Source organism: Aphis gossypii, chromosome 2, assembly GCF_020184175.1.
Source record: "Aphis gossypii isolate Hap1 chromosome 2, ASM2018417v2, whole genome shotgun sequence".
Lineage (NCBI taxonomy): Eukaryota > Metazoa > Arthropoda > Insecta > Hemiptera > Aphididae > Aphis > Aphis gossypii.
In genome coordinates, this window is record NC_065531.1 from 53,340,178 (window position 1) to 53,362,445 (window position 22,268).

Below are 22,268 nucleotides of genomic sequence, written 5' to 3' on the forward strand. Positions count from 1 at the left end.
CACATTTCACAATGTCAACAGTAAAAATGTACGGATGAAAATTTTCTAATTTTTAAAACATGACTGCTAGTTATTTAAGAATCTTATGGACGTTGAATAAATTATATTCTAGGTATTATAAACTCCCAAGGCTATTATTGCAAATAATATAATATTAATATTACATATTTTATTAAAAAAAAATACAATATTATAAATTAAAGAATAGAACTATTTCAAACCTCTACGACAAATCGTAAATGGTACGTACACGTGAATAATATGTGATTATTTAAATGTATTATAATAATAATACATAGTAATGTATATACCTAACACCTATCATAAATCGTATTGCATTTGTGTAATGTATGGGTATTGTACGATTTATTTCCGTTGATGTGCCGCATGTGTATTGTGTTTGTATGAGTGTATGTGTGTGGGTAGTTTATCGATCATTTTAATTACAAAATGATAGAATGCATCTATATTTTCTATACCTAGGTAATACACAAACTCGACAATAAAATAATATACATGGATCATAACTTTAAAAGTATAGCTTATTTAATTTTATAAATCATTATTTCAATCAAAAATCGGTTCGTCATGTAATCTATACTTATAAGTTATAACTTATAAGATATTGATTAACAAATTTTTTATATAATTATAATATGTATTAATGTATTATATCTTAGTTCATGAATTGTATAATATTATTATCAAATAAAAAAAATTAACAGTATTTATTAGCGCTATCTAGCCAATGCGTTATTATTTTCAACAGTTTACATTGTTTGTCAATAGAGTGCAGTACACGTTTTTCAAGTTTTACGGTACTTTTTCATGTTGGCAACCATGATTTTGAAATTTTCTGATTTTTTTATTCTTATCATTTTGAGGGAACTGTGATAACATATCAGTACATCACCGCATGGCGTATTATTTCCCTTCTCCCCCGTAACCGTCATAACACGTACTTGTAAAGTTGTAAAATTCTATATTGCTATAATATATCAAGCTACAACTTTACTAGTGTGTAGTTTATGGATTCATATCAGACTTGTTTATAGAATCTTAGAATCACGATTAAAGGTATATCTTTAATCGTGCTTTGGAATACAACTTAGATCAGTATATGATCTAAGGAATTCAAAATGGTACGACACAACAATCAATTGCCAAATAATTTACCACAACTTCAAAATCTTATAAAAAGGGATCCCGCATCATATAAGGATGAGGTAAATATTTTATTAATTCACTAACTGTTATGAGTAATTTTGTGCTTGATATTTAAAACTTGAACGTTTTTAGTTCCTTCAACAACAACGCCATTATAAATCACTATTGGCAGTTTTCACATTGCGCCCTACAGACTTCAATAAAAGCCTTGATGAACTGGTAATGTTTATGGCTCAGGTAGCACATTGTTATCCTGGTGAATTGGCCACCTTTGCACAAGAACTCACAGATATGTTACAGACCCATGGACCTGTTCTGGATAAGGACATGCGAATGGTAATAATAATGAGTAATGACACTATTTTAAATTAAAATGTACAATTGTAATGTATTTATTTTTTCAGACATTTTGCCGAGCTTTAATATTGTTACGTAATAAGCGATTATTGACACCTACAGATTTGCTTTCTCTTTTTTTTGGATTACTCAGATCACAAGATAAAGAATTAAGAAAATTTTTAGAATCACATATAGTTTCTGATATTAAGAACTTAAATTCAAAACATAAAGATGCCAAATTAAATCGGGTAAGTGTTATAAAAAATTACTGACGTTATGAGCAAATATAGTATATATTATTTACCTATTGATTTTTATTTTTTATTTTTGTTAGAATCTTCAAAATTTCATGTACACTATGCTTAAAGATAACAATGCTAAAGCAGCTAAAATGTCTTTGGTAAGTATAAAATAAATTGTTTAGGTAGAAAATTAAATATTTTTGCGATATTGCAATGATTTAATATGTTTTCTATTTAAGGGTATAATGGTTGATTTATACAAAAAAAATATTTGGAGGGATACAAAGACAGTCAATGTAATATCAACAGGTTGTTTTTCAAAAATTACTAAAGTCATGGTTGCTGCATTAAAATTTTTTGTAACCGTGGATGCTAATGATTCTTCAGATGATAGTGATTCATCAAGTTCAGATGATGTAATTATTTATCAAATGATTCATTGTGTTGTCCCTTTTAATACTAAAATTTTTTAAATTTTTTTCTAAGGATACACCAAATACTAGAGAAGTGATTATGGCTAATAAAGTGAGCAAAACAACAAGAAAAAGAACAAAAAATTTAAAAAAAGTTAAAAGATTAGTTGAGGTATGTATCTTTTAAAATTATTATTTATTTATATTTATTTTAACATAGTTAGAAAAATAATTTAATTTAATTATTTCAGAAAAATAAAAAAAAGAAGAAACAATCACAATCATCGAATTTTGCGGCTTTAACATTAATACATGATCCTCAAGGGTTTGCGGAAAAGTTATTTCATCAATTAGAAAAAAGACATGAAAGGTTTGAAGTTAAAATGTTGACATTAGATGTAGTGTCGCGTTTAATTGGTTTACACCAACTAATAATTTTCAATTTTTACCCTTACATTCAAAGGTTTTTACAACCTCACCAAAAAGGTTAGTATAGAAGTGTTGACTCTCTATTAAATATTTATTTATTATTTTTTTTTTTTTTACTAATAAATAAATACATATTATTTCTAATTTATGTAATTTTGTATCTTTTATTTATTTTGATTTTTTTTACTGAAATAGTCAAAATTCATAATATACATTGTTGTGGTTATAATTTATTAATGCAAGTGTAAAAAACAGTTAAAATGTTAATTACTGAAAGTCATAATAACAGATAAAGTATTAATACTGTAATAATTTAATTTAACATTTTCTAGAGGTAGTACGAATGATGCAATTTGTTGCTCAGGCATCTCATGAAGTTGTTCCACCTGATGTTTTAGAACCTGTATTACGTGCATTAGTAAATAATTTTGTCACAGAAAGAAATTCATCTGATGTTATGGCAATTGGGTAAGGTTTGCATGTTGATGAATTAATTTTTCAAATAGCAAAAAATGTGTTACTTATATTTGTGTTTCTTAGGTTAAATGCAATTCGTGAAATGTGTTCAAGAGCACCCTTAGTTATGACTGAAGATTTACTTAGAGATCTTGCTCAATATAAAAATTATCGTGAGCGTAGTGTCATGATGGCTGCTAAGTCATTAATACATGTTTATAGATCTTCTATGCCACATTTATTGCATAAAAAAGATAGAGTAATTTTTTTTTTTTTTTTAGTTGTTTTGTATATAATTTAATTATGATTATATTATTTAATTATTTAGGGAAGACCTACTGAGGCATCATTGGAAATTGTCGCCAGAAAATATGGTGAAGTGGATGCAAAAGAATTTGTACCTGGTGCTGAAATACTTCTTGAAACAGAAAATAATGAGTCCTGTGATGATTCTGATGAGTCAGGTGATGAGTGGGTAAATGTTAGTCATTCAGAGGATGAAATCAGTGATGATGAGAATATAGATGACGAAGATGAAGATGTTGATGGTAGTGATGATGATGATAATGAAGATATTGAAAGTAATTCTGATACTGAGGGAATAAATGACACCGATCAAAGTATTTCTACACAAAACTCAACAACAAACACAAATCCCAAAAAAAAGAAAGTAGTATCTAAAAAAGAACAATTAGCTGAAAAGAAAGAAAAAGCAGCACAAGTTAGTTCAATGAGAATTTTATCTGATGAAGATTTTAAACGTATAGAAATTGCTCAATTAAGCAAACAAATGACTTCAGCTAAAAATCGCAAAAGACCAGCTGAACCTGAAGAAACATCTAGGTAATATGCAATTTTAAAATGCACTAAATAATATAATAAATTTATGTTTTATCGTTTTCAGAGGAGAATTAGTTAGACTTAAAGACATAGAAAATATTTATAAAAAAAGAAAACATGATAAACAAACAAGAATAGACTCAATAAAGGTACTAATAAATTTAAAATTAAATAAATTAAGTATTTAAATATTTTATTAATTGTAGAAAGGACAAGAGGGCAGAGAAAAGTTTGGATACAAGGATGGACGTTTAAATCCATTTTCTAGTAAGACAAACAGAGAAAAAAAGAAGACCAAAAATTTCATGATGATTAAACACAAAGCAAAAGGAAAAGTGAAGAAGTCTTTTAAGGATAAACAGGTAACTTATAAATCTTTAAAAAAAAATCAATACATTTCATCATTCATAGTTATACGAGCAGCAATTCATGTAGGTATTTTAATTATAAGTTCAAACTGCTAAATAAAATATAAGATAAATTTAATAATGTTCATAAGAATTAATTTTAGAGTTTAGGGCTGAGGTTTCAAACTTTTTTGATTCATGTATCACCGAGAATAAAAAATAATAATCTCAACTACCTTGAATAATTGATACAACATTTTTTTAGTGTATAATAGTATAGTGTACATATTAATTTCTGGTGAATATCAATTTCTTCTTAGATATATAATTCACTGGTGAATGTTGACATTATATAAAAAAAAAATATGAGTAAACTCTTGAGTTACATAAAAGTCCTGACGATTTACATCTACACTTTTTTGATACATTCTTTATCTTACAATTGCGTCTCAAGTTCCCCTGTTCACCTTCTTGTGAAATTGTAGAGGAATCTTTTCTTAAGAATACGAATTGGTCAGTACTCAGTAGCAATATCTTCGGGAGATAATAGTTGCTCTTTGTATACAGCAAATTGATTACGGGTATATAATTGATTTATTACACCCCTATGAGTGAATTACCACTAATAATTATAAGAAAAATTTCTAACATTATCCAAAACTCTATTGTGAATATTGACAATCACTGATGACTGTTTTTATATTTTTATTATTTTTAATAATTATTCAAAAATTTGACATTCATCTTAACATATACAATGTAATATTATATTATATTAGCACTTAACAGTATAGGAATTATTGATTTAGGATATTGACTCAAATACGATATTTACATAACAGTCAAAAATATAATGTTTAGTAGATTATCAATAAAATCTAATATATTTATCAAGTCTTAAAACTAATTCAACAATAAAAATAGTGAATGCTTATAAATTTAACTATAAATATTTTGCTTTAATAGTATAAAAATGTATTTAATATATTAATAAAATGTTAAAAATGTACCTACAAGGTTTGATTTTTGTTTCTAATTATTTATTTATATTCTTACATTTTTTCAATATTTAAAATTGAAATATAATAAATTTATTGTTTTTTGCAGATTGCATTACGAAATCATTTGACCAAGTTGAAGAAGATGAAATAATCAAATTAATTATGTTTAAATTTCATGTATTTAAAAGTGTGAATAAAGTACAAGATTACCACTTGAAATATAAATGTCGATTTATTCTAGGTGTATCATACTATCATCTATATTATGTAGTTATTAATTTTTCAAAATAGGTTAAACAGTTTTATTTACACAATTAGATAAAAACTAAGTGAACATAGATTCTAATGTTATAAGACAATAATTATCAAAGATCAAACCATTGCACTAAATTAATTATTTTGCGTAGATTATAGTAAATTCTAAAAAAAATTCCGTATTAAAATACAATATATAGTATATTTTTGAATTTTTGTACATATTATTAATTAAAATGAACAATATCAAGTTAATCAAGTGTTTTAATGAATAATTTTGGATTTAAATAATGCATGTGTTCAAAAAGTCACATGATAAGTATTCATCAGTTTATATGTAATCATCGAAACATATTGGAGTTAGATATTATGACTATATTATTATAATAGTAGTATTAAAAATAGCTCTTAAATTTAGTTTTATTATTTATTTTTAATTATTAACGTATTTAACTAAATAAAAAGATATGTATAATATGATGTATAGTATATTATTTAGTTGATATTTTCTACTTTACCGGGCACTCAAAATTTCGAATTTTTTCTTATGTAATCTTACAAAAAAATTAATTTAAATTAAAAAAAGAATTACCGTGTATTTCTCTAGATTTTCAGTATTGAAACTGACTCTAAAATGTCAGACAAAATATTTTTATATATAGAAAACAATTTTATGACCACTGAATTGATCGAAGCATACTTCATACATGAGGTTTCAAATTACAATACTAAATCTTGAATTTTGAAATGGTCGATATCGATGTTATAGGCATACTGACCGTATAGGTACTGCAGGCTATATGTAGATCGACAATCTAAACGTTTAATACATTTAATAATCAAACTAATTATGAAAACATTTGACATATTAACGACTTATGTTTTCAATAACGATAATAATCAAATTCTATATTTCTAAAAATGACAAGTGTATACCTATATACATTATACCTATTTTAAAAATGTTGGACCCTCCCAATTTTTTTTCCTGTTACGGCCTTGGTATAGGTAGGTACAAATACAAAATAGGTAGATACTTCTCAGTTACCATGTAGTGTATACCTATGTCCTATATATAGACCACCGACCAAGGCACTGCCACTGACCCAGCTAGATTAATGTATTGCCTACATACCTAGGTAATACATATAATTTATTTTAGATTTTAGATAGGAACGTATAATATTAATACTGTTAAAAGACTAAAAGGTTTTATAATGATAAAAGTATATAAGACATTTATTTATTTATACATTATAATATAGTAACTTTTCAATCGGTTTTTATTTTTCCTAATCAATATTTAATACAGATTTAAAGTATATAATAAAATTTTAAAGGAATACGTTTTTTAGCGCAAATAATGATGCCAGGGATATAGACAGGAAGCCAACATTATTGCTCGCTGTATTAGTAATACTGGTCTTATACATATCGAAAAAAATCTTGGACATGTCATCAGGTAAATCCAGGTACACTCGATTTGTTCCAACGGTATTTATCAGCTGTACCAGTTTTGGATAATTGATTATATCTTTAGGGTCACTACACCAGACAGTTAAAGTTGAACCAACCGGCGATGTCTCCAACAAATATTGAAGTTCCGATATCGAATTGACCGCAAACGACGCTCGTACCGCGTAAGTCACGGGTTTCATGTATTTGTTTTTGAACAGTACGTCTACCATGTCGTTTATGTGACGTTCCGAATATTTGTCTGAAAAGTACATTATTTGGGTATATAATCATAGGCATGCACGTCATCAACATCATCTAGTATGCTTATATTATAGATCAAATGAAATATTTACTCCATTAAATATTTATTTGATCTGTGATCGTTAGTATAATATGATATATGAACGATTAGGTACCGTTATCGTTGCGTTTAGTAGTCCAGCCTAACGATAAAATTGAATCTGGAAAACTTTTTGTTGATACTTTAAGGAAAGTGTCTGCGTCTACTCCAGGGCTGTTTCCTGGACCGGGACCAGGTAAGATATCTGCATTCAACCAAGGTAGACGATTTGGAGGCGAATCCTATAGTGAAATTATATAAGTATAGGTAGTTATACGTAGTTGTTACTAAAAACTAGGTATTTTAATCAGTGGGGACTTGTTAAACTTAAAGAAGTGGCAATTTGATTGGACTTAAGAAATAATATGATCAATATCAAAATAAAACAAGAATAAATAACTGATTGCCGTGCGATGCCAAATCCCATTAAAAAATAGGTATCTACTTTATAAGCGTTTTCAATGACTGGCGAGGCTAGTTGAAATGCTTCGGTTGATTTAAAATCGAGCTTAATGATTTTATTAGAATTTTTCCATGCATCTAAAAATTCTTTCAGACTCAAGTCTGAAGTTATTGCGGGAGGATGACCCATTATTGGTATTCGGTCAGTTTTCTCTCCTTCTGTTTGAGGTTCATCAATCAAATGACCAGTAATTACATCAGCTTCTATCATTGTGGATTCACCTGTAGACAACATTTCAAGTTTATTTATTAGTTTATTATTAGATCATTTTTTTTGCATCCATAAAATATGGATAAGTTAATTATGTTTGATGTTTGTTTTATAATACATTTTGGTAATTTTTGAAAACAAACAATACCTAGGTATCATTTTTATTCCTGCAGTTAAGAGTTGAATAACTTATGTAATTGTAATAAAATATACTTTAAAATGTTGTTTTTATTAATTTTTAATTAATTATTCAAGTGTATTTCTATAATATTGTCGATCAAAAAAATATCCAACAAGATTTTCTTATTCAACTTTTACAAGAAAATATAGCATTAAAATAAAAAAATTATTATTATGACGAAAAAGAAACAAAATGTTGAGTATGGAATATAAAATATTCCACGAATATAAATTACAACAATACATTAATTATATTATATAGTATTTACTCGTATTCATAATTTATTACATTCATAATTATTTTAATAAAAAAAACAATAGCAAGGTACCTACCATTTAGATGTGAAATTTAAAATGTATGTATTATACTATATTGGTGATTGGTGTCACTATACGTCATTATGTAATGTTGTATTGTAAATAATATAGGTATACAGGGCAATTGATTATCATAATTTATTCCCATGTTTTCTTTTAATAATAAATTAATTCAAATTAGAATAAAAATTAAAAATATAAATACAATTAATTCATTTCGGAGCGAATTTTTTTGAAACGAATAATTGGTGTAGTGTTTAAAAATTTAAAATTAATTATAGTTGGTAATGAAAACATATTTCTGACATAGAATTGGGTTACAGGGAATCGATATTTTAAGAAATTTAACTAAATCTATGAAAAATTAAAGTTACCCATCTCATATTTATAATTAATAAAAACTAGAAAAAGTTATCCGGTCGGTATTATCATAATTGTGGTATTAATAAATATTATTGTAAATTGTGATAATTGCATTGAAGAAATTTTACAGTATTCATATAGAATAAACAATAAACATGCATAACTACATAAATAATATAATTGTATCATGTATATACATATGTATACATATGTTCCGTAACCCACATAATCGACTCTTTGTTAAAATTCCATACTTAATACTCAATGGAAAAGTAATGGTAATTAAACTTTATTTTCATGATTAAAATTAAAGTGGAAAAAAATTCATAAATGGTCAAGATTACACTCAATTAAGTATTACATATTTACATTTTTAGATTTTCAATACTGAGGCATAAAATATTTATAGGAACAAAAATTACTCTGTACATCTATATTCGACTATATGCTTTGTACAACACATACTATGTATTGTTATTACAATCGATAGAACTTGGGTATGTTTTGTAGGTATACTCAAACGAGGAAACGCGCACGACTGTAAAACAAATAAAGAAACGCACTAGACCCACTAAATCGTATATACAGAGCGTTTTTTTCGTTTCCTATACAAAATTAAGAATGATCTCATAATAACATCGGTGAGTGGAATTGAAAAACATTTTGCATTTTGGTTTTACATTATGGTGACCACTTTTTTAAATTGTAATGTTTAAATTTCGTAAACATTTTACAGTTATAAACACAGTGATAATTTTGTTAGGTAGTTATCTCCCTAAACTACTCGATATATTATTATGTCAACGAGTATAATTATTATACAACGACCGTGAGATTTAATTGAATTTAATGTGGTTGGGGAGGAGGGGGGCTAAAATCTTCCTACACAAGATACGGACCAACTAATTACATAAAAAAACAATTATTATTAGGGAGCTAGGTATTCCCCTACGATCACTCGACCACACCAATCATCAGCTATACTTAGTACCCCCCCCCCACCCTTTCAAAAAAAAAAAATGAAACACTTCGTATTATCGGTTTTTGTTTTCACTCGCTAACCGTTGACGAATATTATCGTTCTCAAAGACTGTAATGCGGACACGCTCTGTATATAATATGACGTATACACACTGCAACTATTGTGTTATTATTGTGTAAAGCACTGTTGTACGGGGCCCCCGGGTATGTAGGTGTGCAAACACTGAAATAATATCATAGAACCGACGATCGACACGGAAAATATAATGACGATTACCTAAAATAGCAAAATCAGTGCAGCGTGACACCTGTAACAGCGTCGTGCAGTGTCGTTTCCGTTTTATAAATCCGCGAACTCACATTATACACCTCAACCCTACCGACGCATATTTTCATACAACGACCTAACCCGCAAACGTGACCCACACGAGTATAAAATAGTGCGCAGCGATGAAGCCTCCGATTCGACTGCGGTCGATGTTGTTATTATCATTGTACGTCGCGACGTGCGGTGCGGTGTCGGGCTCGGTGGACGAGTTCCAGTGCGCGTGCGGTTACAACGCGGCCCACCACTTGCGGACGGTGCGAGCCGCGCTGGCCGGCGGCCAAGACGCGGCGGCCGCTGTTGAGCTGGCGGCCGGTTACGGGCCGCTGGTGAAGCGCGTGCTGTTCGTGGCCAGCAGCCGCCCGGAATTTCCGACGGCCCGGTGGCTGTGGCTGTTCGACTTGTACGCCAACGGGGCGCGCCAACAACTGTCCCGGGTGTCCGGAAGGCGGCGGCGGCGGGACGGCGTCCTGTGGCTGAGCCGGGCCGTCCACCACGTCGCCCGCGAGCTGAACCGGTACCTGACCATCTGCAAGGCGAGGGGGTTGGGCGACGACGGCAGTGGCCGCGGTCTGGCGTGGCGCGATCAGGTGTGGTTCGAGAAGTACGTGCTGGAGAACGTGACGGCCATCGTGCAGCAGCGGCCGGACCTCGCCGACAAGGACGGCAGAGTGCGCGAGGAGGACTTTGGGCCGCGCTGTCTGTACCTCAACGACGTCGCGGCCGTCGGAGCGGACGGGCTGTCGGCCGCAGGGATCATGCCGGCCGGCGTGGGCGTCGACTGGCGATCGGCCGGCGAACGGCTGTCGGCCGTTTACCGCGCGGCCGTCCGGAAATGGGTGTTCGGCACCCCGGAACTGGTGACGTACCAGAAGAAGTTCGTGGCCGCCGTGCTCGTCACCCTGATGGGGCACATGCTCGTGCACGTCGAACACTGTCGCACCCATCGGCTGTTGGCCACGACGGCCCCCCGCCCCGTGGACGGTGCCGCCGCGGTCCTCGTGAAGGCTGTTGAAGCCGCCGCCGACGACCGCAACCACGAAATCGAAAAATCCAACGGCGGCGGCGGCGACGGGGTGCCGGTGGGCGAGTACGAGCTCACGTGGATGTCGGTGGGCGCGCTGCTGGACAAGTACAAGTCGTACTTGGCCCTGGGACCGGACGTGCCGTGTTACCGGACGCTGGTCGAGGTGGCCGCCAACCCGGCGCGCGACGACCACGGGTTCCGGTCGGCGAGGCGGGCCATCGAGTCGCACATGGCCGACCTGGGCGCCGGCCTTTTCGGTCCGGCGGCCACGAACTGGATGGCCGTGCCGGACGACGAGGTCGCCGTCGCGGTGGACAAGCCGAAAACGCTCATCGAGCTGATCGCTCTGGTCGACAGCAACATTAGCGCCGCCGAAAAGTACCTGAAGAACGTTCGCGACTTGTTGTGTAACGTCGATTTCAAGATAGTCAAAAAATTCATGAGAAGCACGCACATCTGGCTGTTATGATTCGCACACACGGTTGTAGTCGTCATATATTATTATTATATTATGTTATTAAAAAAATATGATATTTTATATTTTAACGGTAGTTTTTGTTTCCGTTCGTCGATAATTCATACCGAAAACGAAATGATTTCGATTTGCATTGATCCTATTTTGCAGATGTTATATTATTTATTATATACATTTACAGCTATATCGTTCTCAAAGTTTTGTTCGACATTATAAAATATGTATAAATACATCACACGTATTATAATATCATAATATATGTTACTTATTTATTTTTCAATTTTTTTCTAATCTACTACTTGACGACGTATATAAGTACATAAGAATTTAGAATGTTTTGTGACGAAAAGTTTTTGAGAAATAGGAAATGGTTTTTATCAATCCAAATGATAAATTATATTTTATTTAAATTTAATTTATGATTATTAATGTGGTTTTTAGGAAAAACGTTTTAAAAATGGATGTATAATAATTAATCAGCTAAAAAATCGTTATGCAAAATTGTACGGTTAGTACAATGTAGTTTATTTACTGTTTAATATAATTAAGTATATTAATTAAATAATTACGTTTTTTTGTGGCATATTTTAACGTTTTTTATTTCTCAAATCACGAATCCAGATTTTATAGTACATATGATTTATGCAATACTGCGTTAGATCCGGGTGGATTTTATTAAAATAAATACAATTAATACATCGCAATGTTTATCGAACGATATATTATTAGTATAATATGTTTAAGTATCCTTATGTAAATAAATTACTTTAATTGAAGTATCAAATAACATATTATCATGAAATGTATTTATGATATAGGCTGCGACAGACCATCTCCACTTAGGCTCGTTTTTCAATTAAAAATATATAATGAATAATGATATACCTATCATTGAATTTAAAGTTAACAGTCCATAAAAGTGATCAACTCGACACGACGATAACTAATTTACAGCAGAACGGTACCTACCTACTTGCCCACATTTTTATCTTTTAACCAATGTTTAGTGTCAATTTAAATTATGTTTATATTTATTATTATTTAGTAGTACCTATATATTATAATCATAACTCTTTATCTCCAACACGGGCTGCATTAGCTTTCAGGAGGTTATAGTTAGTCATTTGTATAACTAAGACACTAAGACTAAGTATTAAAATATCTAATCTGTAAATTGTAATATATTATGTTGATTTTTTTAACAGAAAAAATATCTCTTATAATAACTCATTATTGTTTTATATTTTTATTATAATTACTTATTTTACTTGTATTAGACTCAAAAAAATCGATTATCATTTTTATAGAATTACTATAGGTACTAGATATTTCAAAACTTATATTTTGTTTTAATCGTTATTTAAATACCTAACTGATGAGCTGATGATTTATATTCATTTTGATTATTAATTATTATACTAGATGTTAATATTCTGGTTTATGATATTATTTATAATTTATAATTAAAACAAACTACTAAGTATTTAAAATAATAATAATATACTTATTACTTATATAAAGTATAATCATCTATAATTATTCAAACCTAGTATATTATACATTTGTATTAGAAAGGTGTGTGTTTTTTAATCGATAAAACCTAATTTATTTATTATCTATTAGGTATACGATTATGTTATTAGAGGGTGATTTTGAAAGTATGAATATTGTGCGTTTTCAAAATTTTATAATAATTATTGACGGACACTAATACAGGATACTTGAAAAAGTACTTCCCATAGCGATAATAGTTAATTTAAGCAACAGTTCTCAATCATATCTAATATCTATGCGTATATCTATGATACAGGCTAAAAAACACACTTACTCGTCAAGGCGCTATGTAGCTTGGCCTTGGAATTGACCGCATGATCCCAGGTGGCCGTTATCAAACTCGTTTCTGCAACAACAAAAAAACCGTCTATTAAAACAATTGTACAAAACTGGATTTCCGAGGTCTTTGCCCATCTCTGATCAGTACATCATAGTTATTTATGTTTTTTATAGGTATCTATTATTTTATTATTGTGCTCATGTGTGTGCGGTCAATGTACTTACGGTCCGTCGGAGCGTTGAACACCTGCATTGTCACTCCCAAGATGAAATCAAGTAACAGCGTCAAGTTCATCTGAAATTTCAAGAAGGGCCACGTGAAATGCCGTACGGTAGACTCGCCATTCGGTCGTACACTGTCATTTTTTTTTTATTTATGGTCTCGGTAACCAAGACAAATGTCTAGAACAGTGACGCCCAACCTTTGCTCTTCGGTGGGCCACATTAATAAAATATTACATTTGTGGGCACGTGGGGATCACTAATAATACAAACAAAAATAAGATAATACAAAAGACGGAAATTAAAATATTTCGGACGTAATTGTATTTTCATGGATTTTATTTTAATTAAAACATTTACGGCAGATTGCGGGTTGGGTATCACTGGAATAGTTCCGTGTAGACATTGTAAGTGCGCGTGCGCGCACACGTTTCGTATTATAGTAGTAAAGTGGTAGTGTGGTACTTACGTGTTAGGTAACTTTGTATAGAATAGATATTTACAATAAGGTTGAAACGTTAAGGAAAACCCACGTTATTATTTTGTAATTTTGCATTTTAATAAATAATTTTTTTTTTACAAATTTAATTTATCTTTTTGTTGTAAATTACGAGATAAAATATTTTATTCATAGGAAAAATTCGTTTTTTTTTTTTTATTGATAATAAACAATTTATTGCTGGGGAAAATGGAAAATGATAAACATACATTTACCTACAGTTAATATTTTTGAAAATTTTCATTTTCTACGACATAAACTGAAAAGATTATTTTCACGTAAGATGTAACACATTTTATAGTGGGTTATATTTTGAAAAGGAGACTCAACCCATGCTCAACTCTAAAAGTGTTATTCCTTTACATAATAATATACAATACGGTAAAATTAATTTGACCCCTTGTGGCTATAACGTAACCTTCAAGGGTATCCACTCGCGTCGGTTGCAATACAATACTGACCACGTGGGCACGTGGCACGCAGATTCCGTCGATACCCGTTTGCGTACATTAACCCTTGTTTGTGTATAAATGCAAAACTCGATAACGCACACGTTACGAATTGTTGAATATCAAAACTTATAACACTGTGTTTAAATGGCCCAAACGTAGAACGGTATAACTAGTTTACGTGCCTGCATAAGCTATAGGTACCAAAAGTCTTTTAAAACTTAAAAAAGACTACAACAAAAGGCTCATTATATACCTTGATATCATCACATGTTCAATTGATAAATAGGTACATAGAAATATATTGTAATAATTCAAAACGTAGTCAAATCATCAACGTCAAAAATTGTAACTTAATCATACTCGATTCAATTAATACGTTTATCTTAACGAATTAATTAATAGATGTACATTTTATAACTATATTGCATTAAGTATACTGCGAGTCACAATATTAGTCTTAATATATATTAATGAGATTTAACAGTTGTACGCAAACGAGTCATAATTTTTCAGGTGAAAATTTGTATTAACGGGGGTTTCACGATTTTCGTTGTACGCAAACAAGTTGTCAGTTTTCAATTAAGAATCATCGGTAAATTTGACCGAGTGCCGATCGATATAATCATAATATTATTAGGTACTTATTACTGTGTGTAGATACTAAATTCTTATTATATTAATATGTACATAAAGTATTGTCCACACGTGAACTCCTGTCGACAGTGTTTATATTTGCATCAAATGGCAATGGCCCATTTTCGGTGTCCAGGAGATACATAATAATAATAATAATTATTATTATTTTTTTTATTATAATATATAAATCTAACTTACAGTTTGTTTGATGGTGACCATGGTTTTTTTAAACAAATCTGCAACTAAAAAAGAATAAAAATTTTCAAAAACTTAGAATAATATTTTTAAAAAGCGCATTATGTGTTTTGGGTTGGTCACGTTAAAATATAAAAGCAAACGATAATTTGTAAGTTTGCCTTTAATATTTGATATATTTTCATTAAATTCATTAAAAAATAATCACAGAATACAACGCTTATTGTGTGTTAAGTGTTTTAAGTATATATAATACTCAAGGACGGCTTAACAATGATACGCTAAATGGCTAAAGACCCAACGATTAGTACTATTTAAAAAAATAATCAATAACACAGTTTACTGAAATTGTTTGCATAGGTACAAAAACTTCAATCTAAAGTTGTTGTAAATCATTCAAAAGTCTAAAGTTCAAATTTATCGATTTATTAATTTAGTCGAGCTCAACAAATTTTTAGATATATATTACTTATAGGTATCAGCGTGTGGTACATTGCCGATATAGATTCTGAGAATATTTTAATGTTTTAATCAAAATAAATTAATAATGATTTTAATGCGAACTCTCAAGTGCCAATATACCTACTTACTCTTTACGTCTTGCAGAGTATTACTAATATCAAATAAATCTTTATAACGTCGAATTTTTCGACGTGACAGTAATCTCTCATTATTAATTTATATATTTTTATTTTATAATTTAACTACACGTTTAAAATTTAAGATTTTAATACATTTGTTTAAAATGTGAAATTATCACTTAGTGACGATACATCTTGAATTTTCTTAATAACATAATTATATAATATTGTGTGTGAACGCAGTTAAATAAGTATTATAAATATAATCAGGATATGGTAGTGATCGAACATAAATTCTGTGACCGTTATGTGTAATTTATAAGAGCATAATATCTATTATTATTATTTATAAATAAAACTCCGTCGTTAAACTGGTTAAAAAGGTTGAAATGTCATAGACTAATAAATATTTATTTTTAAGTTTGGATTCGATGGTTATTAAAAATATGATTGGTATAAATTTTAATTTGTGAAAAGTTTTTTATTTAAACTTAAACGATTTCATTCCATTTAATTTTCATTATTATGCATTTCCGAGTAGATAAATTGCGTTTCCGAAAAAGATTACAGTCATAATATTATACCATGTAAATTGCGTCTTGGTACATTTTGTTTATTTTTACTTTTTAGTTTCCAAAACAATTTATAGTTTTCATAAATTTTATGCAAAGTGATTCTTATATTAGTTAGAGAAAAGACAGTGAACAAAAAACAAAACATAACAATATATGTAACAAAAAACGTATAACAAAACAAATATATTATGATTTATTGCAAAAAAAAAATAAGTATTTATTTCAATTTTATGTAAGAATTATCGCATACACGTTTTTACCAATTACTTAATTACTGATTTTTAATAATAAACGACTAACAGCAAAACCATAATTAATTCAATTATATTGCCAATTCAAAGTTTAAAAATGGGAATTAAAATATTGATTAATTATATAAAAACATCTCTGGATGTAATTTATGTATGAATAAAAAGTATTTAAGGTTTCAATTGTTGTGATTTATGCAAAAAAAAATTAAAAATTAAAAATGGGACGCAATTTATTGGTGACCCATTAATATGTATTATTTTTAAGAGACTAACAAGTAGTATGTAAATATATATAAACGTATTGTACGAATGTAAGATCGTGATGAAATACAATCGCCTCTTATAAAATTGACACTACTATACAATGTTGCGTGTTAAATTTGTGCATTACATAAAAGTATTAATGTCATAGATGTATGTTTAGCTTGTATGATGGTCTATACAGAGTGATTCACCAAGTAACTAGTTAAAAAAAAATTGGGTAGGACTAAAACCCTTTATCAATTTTGCAAACAAGTATAACCTAATGGAGCTTTACTCGATCGAGTAAAATAGGATTATTGGTTACTTACTTTTACTACTATTAATATTATTTTAATTCTATTATCATTTTATTTTTATAACTAAAAAGTGAACGTTTTCAAAAGACTCGTTTAATTTTTTTTTTTTAGCAAATTTAAAGGGCTGAAAAGCCATTAGTTACAGTTATTTAATTAATAGTTAAAATTAGTTAAATTATTTACAATACATTGCATAATAATAATTATATTATATTTTAAATAGCTCAATACAAAATTAGGAAACAAAATATAAATATACTTTGCTATTTACAGAATATCAAATCAATGAAAATGTATTATAAGATGTCTTATAAAGTTATAAGTTATAACTATTGCTCTGATATAGACGTATTATCGTTATTATTGGCATTAAATATGTGCTTATTACGTGCAGAATTTTACTAGGTATGCAAAGTAAGATATTATCGCTTATCAATTGTAAATTGATATTATACGAGTTTAAGAATTATCTTGAGAAGGCTATAAGAATAATTCTGTGATTGTAAAGGATTTATAAATATTTTTTCCATTTAATGAATTAATGTTTTTATAATATTAAATTTTTAAAAATTTAAGCAATTTAGAATCTTCAATATAATTTGTGTACCAATACCAAAATATAATGAAACAATAAAATTATACGTTTAAACAAATTTATCTCATCTACCGATTTAGCTGTAATTTATTTTAACTTATACAACGGAAGTTAGTATTATTTTCAATCTGATAAATTTACAAATATTTACATAATTGCAAAATGTACTATACATACTAAAAAAAAGAAAACATTTACATTATTTACCATTAAAATGTTTAACATTATTCGTATACCAGCTGTAATATCATAATACATTAGTATCATTAGCCAATCGCATGTAACGTCATACCTAAATGTATTAAATGAAGCTGTTATTACTTAAATTACTTATAACCATTTGACGAGTACTTAATTTTAATTAAAAAACCATACAACACGTTATTTAGGTTAGGTTAGTACTTATATTGGATTTATACTACTATTTATACTACTGTTTAATATTTCAATGTAATATTGTCGTGCTTATGAACCCAATAAATCTATACTTAAAAGCCTCTATATTTGCCAATTTTTTATCATTCCCATAAAATAACTTTAATTTCACTGCTATTTTTTTATCACCTCAGTGTGTATAAAAAAAGTCATTTTTAAAACAAAATATAACGATGTAAAGAGTAACAACGAACAACAACTAGCCACTAGGTAACTATTAATGACTGATAGTTGAGTTTAATAAGTTACTCAATCCGAACAGTCCAAAAACTCGATTCAATATTGGTTAGAATAGTAGTTTATTCAAAAATCACAAAAATAAATTATATAATATGTATAGATAACAAAGTAATCGTACAGGTGAGAACTAGTCAGCCCCACACGACTCATACGTATTTGACGAACATCATATTATAATTGCCTGGGCATACCGGTATTCTGACTTAACGACTTTGTGTCGCAAAGTACAGCGATTGACGAATATTCATCAATATTCATGAAAAATTGACCATGTTGTATTCGTCCGACTATGTTCATTCTGTTCCACTGATTGTGAATTGTGACCCACCCGTTAAATCGCTGGGTTTCAAATCTTTTTATTTCACTCCTCATCCACTTAACTGTATTTAAGTTATAATGTTTTTACATCAGTAAGTTGTCCTAGCTGATAAAAAAATCTAAATGCTCTACATTTAGGTAATACGATAACTAAGTAAAAAAAAAACACGTCATATCAGGATAATTTACATAACTACGTAGTATACCTATAGACATTAAAATCATTAAATTATATCTTAACTATACATCGTTTATGTCTACAGTTTTCAACATCTAGTTGTTTTGAGTAAAATATCAGTGAAAGGTAAAATGTATTCATCTCATTTCTTATTATACAGAGTGATTCGATAATAATAATCAATCCTACATTTAATATTTATACATTACACATAATGATGAATATTGTAATGCGTTTATTCAAATTCTAGTTTTTTTTTTTGTGATTTTTATGCACCTATATTTAAAATAATGTTTTCAAACATATAATTTGTAATTTAAAGATTATTCTGTGAACTTTTATTTTCAAATAAATACCGCTTATTTTTGCTGTAAATTGTTAAATGATTTTTTTAATGTTAATGAATATAAATTTAAATTTAAACTTGAAGTTTCTGAATTATTTAACTTAACATATTAAGGTCTAAAGATAATTTTTTATTAGTCTTTAATTAATATTTTACACACACATAATGGATATACATGTGTAATATTTTAGTATTATAAATTAAAAAGATTACTTATTATTATAATTACCATAATTTTCGATTCATCATACATGTCTTTTAACTCTTTATGGCTTACTGCTTAGGTATATACTCGTAATATCATCATGAAGCATAGACTATTATCATTATTTAGTGAGTTAAAAATTATAACTCATAAACTTGACTTTTATCCTATATAATGCCATATTACGATTTACTACTTAAAATAAAAAAAATAATTGGTCTTAATTTTTCGACTTAGATATCAATAGATTGAGGATTAAAATTAATATAACGTTCAAAGTTATCCTACATAAGCTAAATACTTGACAAACTGACAACAGGTAGGTTTTGATTATAATTTTATGTGGTGTAGTATTGTGTATTTTTACTTTTTTTATGTATATCTAAAAATTTTAAAACTATAATGTGAACTCTTATTATGCAATTTCAGTACAAAACATTTATCTTGTCAATTATTCAACTCTGTTGTATTTTTTATCAAATATATTAATATAGGTATAAAATATTTTGTGTACTGAATATTTTAGACATAACGATCTAAGTGCCCGTTACCAATTCAAATATATTGACTTTACATAATATTATAACAAAAATACCATATAATTGTATTGTATACCTATTTGTATATTATAACGTGTGATGTTGTTTAATTAATTAATTTCAAACGATTCAAACTAAACAATATTTATACCAGCAAGGTTGAACTACCAGATCTAAAATACATTCAATTAGTGCATTAAGAAGATTTTACTTCTCGCTTTGACAAAGTACTTAATAGACGTAAATACAAATACATACCTACTACCTGGTTACCTTTTATGGTTCACATATTATTGTATGAAAGTATATACACAATTCATTTTGAGGGAACTATTATAAACATATTTGGGTTGCTATCCGCATTTTACTGCAAGGTTAAGTTAACACAGATATATCTAATTAAATCTTCACTTTTAAAGTTTTACTTAGGTACATTGTACAGTATTGTCGTTTATGCGTATACAGATTGTAAAATTATCTTTTATAATAATAAAAAAAATATGTCTATTGTATAAAATAATTATAATGTAATAAAAACCTGTAGTTCTTCTTTGATATTATGTTCGATATAGTCAGGCTGATTTTCATAGAAAATGTTATTTTGGCTTGATGATTGAGTTATACAAATTAGCAATTAGTAATACTTAAAGAGAAAACTATGCTTTCAACGGAAGTTAATATTTTACTAACTTGTATATGAAGCTTACATTTGAAGTTGATTATATTGAAAACACTTACGAACAGCCGACAAGTACTTGACAAAAAAACTAAATTAGGGTCATAAAAATATTATTTTTATATAGTTTACTATGGTAAAATATACTTTGATTAGTTAATCGTTATGATCCTTAGTAATGTTAAAGATAAACGATAACATTTATAAATTAATTATCTTATCTTTTATTGTCAATTTTTTAATACTATTAGAATTAAACTAGGTATTAAAACTAAAAGTTTAAAATCGTATTATTTAGTTCATCCCTCACCATATTTAGAAATCTTTATTCATATTATTATTTATAATTTTATGAATAAAAATTATTTAAATTATTTTATACTATTTAAAATATGTTATTATAATGTAATAATTTAAAAAATATTTATATTTAAGGTTTTTAAAACCTGATTAAATAGTGTTTAAATAAAGAAGTCCTTTAACTAATGCAATGGACGATGAGACATGAATGTACAAATTAAAATTGGTTGACATTATAATGTCATTGTGTTTATACATTTTAACTTTTTCTGGTTGTTTTTATACTATATCACTCCACTCATCTATACTTTTAATACTTGTAATTCATAAACTATTCTTCTGAATTTCGATTTTTTGTATCTGAATATTTGAATGGATACTCTTTTTAAATTTAAATTGCAAAAAAAATATAGGTTTCTTAGGTTCCTATTCGAATCTTTTATGTTGATACTCAATCTTTCCTAAAATACTGTAAAAACATTTAAAAATTACTAATAATTGTAGATATTTTTAAGTAAAAATACTTTTGTAATAAATATTTTTTTGTACTATAAATATTTTATATGATAAATTGGCTCTAATGCACATTTTGAATCACTATAATATAATATACATTAAAAAAAAATAAAAAGTTATAATAATTATGATAATTGTTTTTAAATTATTTAAAAATGTATGTAAGTAATGCGTATTTTAAAATGTATTATTTTATTATGTAAAGTATATAATCTAGGTTTTAGCGTAACATTAAGTTTTTTATCCCACTCTTTTTTTATGATAATATATTTAAGACAAATTATAATATAAATTAATAAAAAGAAAACTCTTTTTATTATTTAATATCCCTAAAAGTGTTGGAAATTTCAGTCTACTTTTGTATTGCTCCACTTAAAGCAAGTTAATCAGTTAAAATTTAAAAATAATACTATTAACTATTGTAATATAGGTATATACTTATATACTATTTATATATTATCCTGAAAATAAATCCACTATAAATAAT

The 22,268-nt window shown here is 28.6% G+C and overlaps 2 protein-coding genes across 4 annotated transcripts; one reads left to right on the forward strand and one right to left on the reverse strand.

The window, feature by feature from the left end:
- Positions 1 to 919: 919 nt before the first annotated feature.
- On the forward strand, positions 920 to 5,459 carry LOC114131114 (protein SDA1 homolog). Its single transcript, XM_027996259.2, has 13 exons — positions 920 to 1,226; positions 1,300 to 1,503; positions 1,572 to 1,754; positions 1,841 to 1,906; positions 1,988 to 2,164; positions 2,235 to 2,333; positions 2,413 to 2,647; positions 2,923 to 3,058; positions 3,131 to 3,305; positions 3,375 to 3,889; positions 3,951 to 4,035; positions 4,093 to 4,248; positions 5,341 to 5,459. Exons 1-13 carry the CDS (start codon positions 1,140 to 1,142, stop codon positions 5,383 to 5,385), a joined length of 2,163 nt encoding a protein of 720 aa, XP_027852060.1. The 5' UTR covers positions 920 to 1,139; the 3' UTR covers positions 5,386 to 5,459.
- A 1,240-nt stretch (positions 5,460 to 6,699) lies between these two features.
- Positions 6,700 to 21,005, reverse strand: LOC114131116 (protein FAM151B). 3 transcript variants are annotated; one of them, XM_027996262.2, is made up of 7 exons: positions 20,828 to 21,005; positions 15,470 to 15,513; positions 13,688 to 13,757; positions 13,458 to 13,529; positions 7,733 to 7,971; positions 7,364 to 7,529; positions 6,700 to 7,206 (listed from the first exon to the last, which is right to left on the reverse strand). In XM_027996262.2, the coding sequence occupies exons 2-7, from the start codon at positions 15,488 to 15,490 to the stop codon at positions 6,824 to 6,826; spliced, it is 951 nt and encodes a 316-aa protein (XP_027852063.2). In that variant the 5' UTR covers positions 15,491 to 15,513; positions 20,828 to 21,005; the 3' UTR covers positions 6,700 to 6,823. The 3 variants fall into 3 exon arrangements, with proteins under 3 accessions (XP_027852063.2, XP_027852064.2, XP_050055887.1); XM_027996263.2 differs by lacking the exon at positions 20,828 to 21,005 and adding an exon at positions 19,775 to 19,793; XM_050199930.1 differs by lacking the exons at positions 15,470 to 15,513; positions 20,828 to 21,005 and adding an exon at positions 14,154 to 14,322.
- Between the last annotated feature and the right edge of the window lie 1,263 nt (positions 21,006 to 22,268).